At 41.5% G+C, this 7,444-nt stretch overlaps 1 protein-coding gene across 1 annotated transcript; it reads left to right on the plus strand.

The window, feature by feature from the left end:
• Nucleotides 1-4,609: 4,609 nt before the first annotated feature.
• Nucleotides 4,610-6,551, plus strand: LOC140828550 (stearoyl-[acyl-carrier-protein] 9-desaturase, chloroplastic-like). Its single transcript, XM_073191482.1, has 3 exons — nucleotides 4,610-4,882; nucleotides 5,361-5,865; nucleotides 5,977-6,551. Exons 1-3 carry the CDS (start codon nucleotides 4,758-4,760, stop codon nucleotides 6,526-6,528), a joined length of 1,182 nt encoding a protein of 393 aa, XP_073047583.1. The 5' UTR covers nucleotides 4,610-4,757; the 3' UTR covers nucleotides 6,529-6,551.
• Nucleotides 6,552-7,444: the final 893 nt, after the last annotated feature.

Raw genomic sequence — 7,444 nt, forward strand, 5'->3', positions numbered from 1 at the left:
CTCTTCTTGGCCTTTGGCTAAGGGGGAGGAGGTCTTCATCATCTTCCCTGGATTCAGGCGTCGCTCTCTTAAGTTCAAATTGTACCCGGGCCGTCTCCTTCGCCCGAGCAGCCACATCCTCCGCTCTCTTTTCAGCAGCAGCCTTTCGGGCTTCCCTTTTCTTCTCCTTGGCCGCCTTCTCGGCTGCCCATCTTTTGGCAAAAGCCTCTTCCATTAAATCTACACAAAGAGCAGGAAAGGGTAAAATCCAAATGCAAATACAAAGCCAGGGAACAATCGCACAACATGTAAAGGAAAGTTACCGGGTTGAAGGCCCGAGCCAGCAACTTCATCAATCACTTGGTCAATCGGGTCCTCCACCCGGGCACTTAAATGATAAGTAACCAGTTGTTCTTGGGCAATAAGGACGGTGGAAGAAAACTTTCTACCCTCTACCAGGGCGAGGCTTCGGATGTAAAACTCTTCAGATTTGTATGCCTGAGGAAGTTCTGGCTGAGGGGGAAGAGAAGAGAGGAACTCGGTTGAACAATCGAGAGAACCCGGGAGACGAATGAAAAAATATCTTCCTTTCCACCCGTTTTCAGAGGAAGGGATGTCATCAAGAAAGCGGGCATTAAGCCGGGCAGAAAGGGAAAAGGAATTATCTCATAATCTACAAATAAAGAAATAATGCAGAACTTTGGAATTTATTACCAGATCATGCGTACGGAAGAGAACAAAAACCGAAGCCATGATCCGGAAAGAATTGGGATGAAATTGATTAATAGGTACACCAAAGAATTTGGCAACCTCGATGTAGAACGGGGCAATGGGAAATCGGAGACCATTGCGAAGCTGGTCCCGAAAAAAGGTAATATAACCCGAGGGGGGTTGATCTGCCCGGTCAGAAGATCCGGGTATGAGAATAGGATAAGAAGAGGGAATGACCCCTAAGGTTCGAAGTTCTTTCTCTGCTCCGGGTCGCAAGGAGCTTTTCAGATATGAGAACCAGGGAATCTCGGGGACCTCGGTTAAAGGGTGGTCGGAAGCCCGGGCTTTACCCTTACCCTTATCCTTTTTGGGGATCCGGGATATGCCCGAAGAAGAAGGTTTAGAAGGTCTCGAAGAAGATTGGGGTTTTAAGCTTATAGGTTTTTGGACAGTCTGGGTAGAAGGGCGACGAGAAGTAGGAGAAGGAGACGAATCAGAACGAAGGGCGGCGGATTCATACCCTGACGAACCTCGGGCATTGGCCCCGGAAGTAGAAGAAGTAGAATTAGACATAAGGAAAAGAGAAAACTTACGAGTATTTAGGGCGGAAGTGGCAGAAGATCGTCGGAATAGGGAGGCTTCAAACGCCGGAAACTGCAAGAGAAGAATTGGCAAGGGCTTCGCCGACAATGGTGATTTGAGAGTACTTTTCGAGAAACCTAGGGTCGCTATATATAGGAGATGGGGGAATGGTTGGGACCGTCGATTGAGTGAACACGTGTGCGGTTTCGATGCGCCTCGAAAGTCGCGACGGGCAGAACGAAAAGACAGTTACACAGATCGAGATGTCATGATGTTTTATCTCCTCGGAATACGAAACATTACTAGCCGTTGGGATAGATGAACACGTGTCGTTGTAATGACGTATGGATAGTCCGGGAGGTTTTGAGGCCCCGACATATTATTCTAAGTCCGGGAGGTTTGAGGCCCCGGCATATTATTTTAAGTTCGGGAGGTTTAAGACCCCGGCACGTTATTTTCAGTCCGGGAAATTCGAGGCCCCGGCATTTTATTCCAAACGAAGCTCTAATGCTTTGTTTAAAGTAGGTGAGATTTTTGTTCTGGGTGATTCAATCGCGTATTTACGAATTATACTCGATTTATCATGGATTAACGTGCGAAGAAGAGAATGAAACAAGTAAACAGATTTTATTCATAAAGAAATCGCTCATGCCTAGCACCAATTATTAGTACACCTACAACATGCTGCCACTCATGGATCCAGTGGGTTAGTTCAGGAGACTGGGCGATGTTAAAGAACTCAGAGGAGGAAATCTTTTCCTGTTGACGCCCTTCCTTCAGCAGCATCGCATGAAGCAGGACTTCATCAGTAGCTAGCTCGGCAACATGGTTGACTTCGAGCTCCCGTTTATACCTCCTCGCCACCGCTCTTTGTGCCCGAGTGAAGGCCAAACCCTCTCGGAGCGTGGCATTAAGATCTTGAATCTTATGCCAAGTGGACATCACCTTCGACAGGACCAACTCCTCAATGGTCCTCTTCAGATCCTCCAGATGAGGAGGTAGGGTATTGGGCGCTGGAACGTAGATGCCACTGCAGACCGTAGATTCGCTCGAACTTGCCATGTCGAAGGTGTTATCTCTTACCTCCCATTGCCTTCCTGTATTTATAGGCACGTAGCATTTATTATCGAGGTAGGCGAAGAGACTGTTACGAGTATCGAGATACTAAAGTATTAATCGTCAGAAGAGGAAAGGACACACGTGATTATCGAGGCGTTAGACTTATTTCTTTCCCGAAATACGAAGCGTCTCCAGGAAGGAGTTAAGGCTTACACCTGTTATCATAACAATCGGGACATCCGGGTAAGCGGGGAAATATTTGTATTGAGTCCGGGAGGTTTAAGGCCCCGGCATTTTATCTTCAGACCGGGAGATTCGAGGTCCCGGCATATTATTGCAAACCCGAGAGATGCGGAGCTCGGGCGCCCTTTTTGTTTTAAATACGAAACCCTCACGTCTCCGTTCGTTACTTATTATTAGTTAATCTTGTCAGTCGAGTTATGCAGCCCGTGGGATATGCATCAGATAAAATGGTGCAAAGACAGTAAACTCGGATAATAATTTTATTTAACGAAATTACTTCGGATTACATCGAAATATGCCTCCTCTACGAAGGCTTTCCACAGGAATATCCAACGTCTCACTTCTCGTGTAGCCCTTCCTTCGTAGCCCTTGGTGTCAGTGATATCATTGAGAGTGTTCCTCTCTTTTCGAAGCATCAGTTCGTACATGCGGTCCTCTTCAAAAGGATCCCCCAACTCGGAAATATTTAGATACTCCCGATACTTCTCCAATTTCGCCAGAAGCCGAGGAGTATTAGCCTCACCGCAGTAGTAGAGAAGCTGTAACTCCTGCAGTGCCTCCCAGAAGGCAAGAATCTTGTGAAAGACCTCTTCCTCTATTTCCGTCTTATGCCTCTCCGTAGATGCATTCATGAACTCTTCCGCCACATCAGGGACGCTGGGATTGCTAGCACCTGCCATTGTATCTTCCTAACAACACTTTGCTGGTATGATGGCGGATCGGTAAGGCACTATTTATAATAAGAACAAATTAATAATGACCGTTGATCTTCAAGATGCCTGAACGGTTGAGATAAGTTTTGGAAATTGTGCCGGGAGGTGAAAAGACGTGCACAGCTGTCGAGGTGTCAGACTTATCCATTTCTCGAGATGTGGAGCGTTTTCTAGTAGGAATTAATTGTGGGTGCATCTCATTATAACGAATGCAATATCAGGGAGGCTGGATAACAATTCATTCGGGTCCAGGAGACAAATCATCCAGGTGTGACATCTCTTCTACGGGATATTTAAAGGCTCCGATGCTATTATACACCGTGAATTATTTCACACCAATCGGGACAGCGAGTGAGACTCTAGCCCGATTATTTTAGGGATGGGTGGTGATACCCCTATAAGGGCCCGGGTCATGGAGGACCCGGGAAGTTTCATTGAGTAGCCTATATAGAAACCGGGAGGGCGATTGTTACCCACGCGACTGGGCGCTTCATGCATGACCGGGTATTTACTTACCTCCCGGGCAACTAGAGACCGGGCTTTCATGCTAAAGCCGAGGGCTCAATACTCGAGTAACTTACTTAGAGGATCTTATAGATTGTAGGGAAGAAAGCGACTGGGCGGGAAGTCAACGTCTTTCGCCTGAACGTATCCCCGAAAATATGGAGAAGAAAGGGACTGGACATGCAGTCAACGTCCCTTATTCTTGGAGTACCCACGAAGCTATCGGGTAGAAAGGGACCCGACAGGCCGTCAACGTCCGAGGGTACAAGTAGTAGGTGAGCACGCGCATCAAGGTAACCCTAGCTTCTCTTCAAATAGCAGGTATCGTTGACATTTTACAGGGCTGAAATTTCTTCACTCTCAAGCATCCATACATATTGCTTTAAGTTTCTCTCTCGACAAACCTGCTGACTTAAGCATCGGAGTGGTCACGCCGGACACCCTTCCGGCGCCCATTCACGAGTTCCTTTCATTGTTTGCAGGGCACGATCGAAGCCATCTACCTTGTTCATTTTCCTAACAACACTATAAATTCTTGATTTGACCCGGTGGAGCACCCGACCCTGCTCATCCATTTTACCCGGATCAATATTCAACATAAAAACAAGTTATATTTTGTTTAATTTATCTTTATAGTACGCATGCCGCTGTTACTGCTCATTGACATTAATCCAAATATGATCATTAACTATTTCTTGGTTTTTTTTTTCTCCTGTAAAATTAGTTGGAAATTATAAGATGCATACTTTTTTCCCTATTTTAACCTCGTATTGCGTTATTTAAACCCTTCTATGTATAGAGTCTGCACCATCCACTTGTTTATTTTCCTTGCTTCATTATCATCTTTCTTCTTAAAATCATATTCAAAGATCATCGTAATCTTTATGATAAAATCCATTAACTATAGTAAAAAGATAATCAGAAATCAGCTGGTTTTTTTGCGACAACTTCTACGCAAGGAATCAAATGGCACTTATAGCTAATCTTGCTTTGAATCCCCACAAGATGATGTCTCCGTTTCCTTATTCTGTTAAGATCAGATCTTCTCAAGAAGTTTCCGCGGTGGCGTCGAAAGTTCATTCTTCTCCCAAGTATCTTTCTTGATTCTAATTTATGTCTTTTTATTAGGATGTGGATATCTATAGGAGTATGGGGGAACCGAAGGTCTAACTTTGTCTACTCCACATGGAAGCAACTGCATGGAGTCTTCTTTCGAAAAAATAATCATATTTCTTGTCTTAAATCAGGAAAATTGCATTGTCGTTCTTATATAACCAATGTAATTTAATTCAATTTTAATCGAGTATTTTTCATTTTTTTGACAATTTTTGTATGTTTTATATTTAATGTGATACTTCACGTGATTCACATCAATTCTTGATCGGTGTTATGTCAAAAACAAAGCAAACAATAGATAATTAAAACTGAAGTTTGAGACTAAACTCACAAAATTAAATATGCAGATTAAAAAAATGCAATTTTTCTTTCTTTAAACAAACCAATATTCATGTCTGTTAATGCCTGATAATACTATGTTTTTTAAATGCTTCGTTGAATTATGGATCGTAGGGAGGTGATAAACCTTAAAAAACCATTCTCTCCCCCAAAAAAAGTTCTCGACCAAGTGACTCACTCCATGCCACAAGAAAAGTGTGAGATATTTACACAGCTACATGATTGGGCTGAAAACAATATCTTGGTGATACTAAAAGACGTCGAGAAATCTTGGCAGCCGAGTGACTATTTACCCGACTCAACTTCCGAAGGATTCGTGGATCAGGTCAAAGAACTGAGGGAGAGAACCAAAGAGATCCCAGATGACTGTTTAGTTTCATTGGTTGGTAACATGATTACCGAGGAAGCACTTCCAACTTATCAGACAGTTCTCAATACACTAGATGGAATCCGAGATGAGACTGGTTCTAGCCCCACGCCTTGGGCTATATGGATCCGAGGGTGGACCGCCGAAGAGAACAGACACGGTGATCTTCTCAATCGATATCTCTATCTCTCCGGACGTGTCGATACGAAACAAATCGAGAAAACCGTACAATACTTGATTGGTTCCGGGATGGTAATATTTATTTACTTTTATACAATAGCATGCAATTAATAATCAACTTATTCTCTGCGTGCCGTTTGAGTTTTTAATTAACCTTGTTAACTTGAATTTTAACATTAAAAGGATATAAGCACGGAGAACAACCCGTATCTTTGCTTTATCTACGTGTCATTTCAAGAAAGGGCAACGTTCATATCTCATGGAAACACAGCTAAGCTTGCCAAAAAATATGGGGACACAAAACTGGCTCAGATTTGTGGCATCGTTGCCGCAGATGAGAAACGCCATGAAGCTGCCTACACAAAAATTGTTGAGAAGCTCTTTGAGATCGATCCGGATAGCACGATGAGGAGTCTTGCTGACATGATGAAGAAGAAAATCGTAATGCCAGCCCACATGTTGTACGATGGCGTGGATGAAAATATTTTCAGTAACTACTCCGCCGTTGCGCAACGAATAGGTGTATACACTGCCAGAGACTATACCGACATTATGGAATTCTTGGTCGACCGATGGGGTGTGAAGAATTTGACGGGGCTCTCCGACGAGGGGCGTAAAGCGCAGGATTATGTTTGCGGTTTAGTTCCGAGATATAGGAAGTTCGAGGAGAGGGCACAAGCTCTGGGAAAGCAAGCTACTGTTCCCTTTAGTTGGATATTGGGTAGAGAGGCTTGAATATTTATTTATTTATAATTATATATATACATGTATGTATGATACACTATATTTACAACAAATATTGAATAACATTTCAAGAAAAAAAAAACAAATATTGAATAAAGTAATCCTTTGAATTGCAGATATTTACTTGAGTGAATTTGTGCTCACGTGTTTGCTTTTAGCGTGAATTCTCTCATATATTGTTTTCAATATTCTTATAAATATTTTGGGATATACTTTTTTGAAGATTAATAAAAAAAATGCAACGTATATATATATAACTGACATTAATCATATTATATAAATACGTGTGTGTTGGCAAATACTATGAAAGCCATCAAAATATAGAAATTGAGTTGATGTACGATTCAAAATATACGAATTGTTTTTTTATACAATAATTGCAACTTGACATATTTTGGTTATATACATATATATATATATATATATATATATATATATATATATATATATCATTCTATGTGAGGTCCTTAACTCTTAATCGTTATTACAACACAATCAGATTAGGGTTAATTAATTACAGCGAAAAACGAGTTTAAATTTTCTTTACAATGAGCCCAAAACATATTATTTGAATACAAAAATAGTATTTCATCTCACAACATAAAATATGCCCACACAATCAAAACCAACTATATACAAACAACTCATATCTTCGGGACATACCTCGGAGACAGAAAAATGGCAATTTTAGTCATGCAAGTTGATATATTTTGAGTTTTCGTTAGGTAATTTGTCAATATCTGGTGGTAAATTGAATTTTTTTGTTCTTTTTCGATTGAAGCCACTAAATCTAAAAATTATTACTTATTTAATACCGATTATCTCTTGAATTATGAGTCATATAGATTGAATTTATTAATTATACATGATAAAATTAGGTAGCAAGAAAGTATTGTTTTCCAATTGT

The sequence above is a fragment of the Primulina eburnea genome, chromosome 3 (assembly GCF_022965805.1).
Source record: "Primulina eburnea isolate SZY01 chromosome 3, ASM2296580v1, whole genome shotgun sequence".
NCBI classification, from domain to species: Eukaryota; Viridiplantae; Streptophyta; class Magnoliopsida; order Lamiales; family Gesneriaceae; genus Primulina; species Primulina eburnea.

What these genes read in the sequence shown, in the direction of transcription:
- LOC140828550 (XM_073191482.1), top strand. Translation starts at nt 4,758, where the DNA reads ATGGCACTTATAGCTAATCTTGCTTTGAATCCCCACAAGATGATGTCT. An exon ending in AAAGTTCATTCTTCTCCCAA is followed by an intron (nt 4,883 to 5,360) that starts GTATCTTTCTTG and finishes TATGGATCGTAG; the next exon opens with GGAGGTGATAAACCTTAAAA. An exon ending in ACTTGATTGGTTCCGGGATG is followed by an intron (nt 5,866 to 5,976) that starts GTAATATTTATT and finishes TAACATTAAAAG; the next exon opens with GATATAAGCACGGAGAACAA.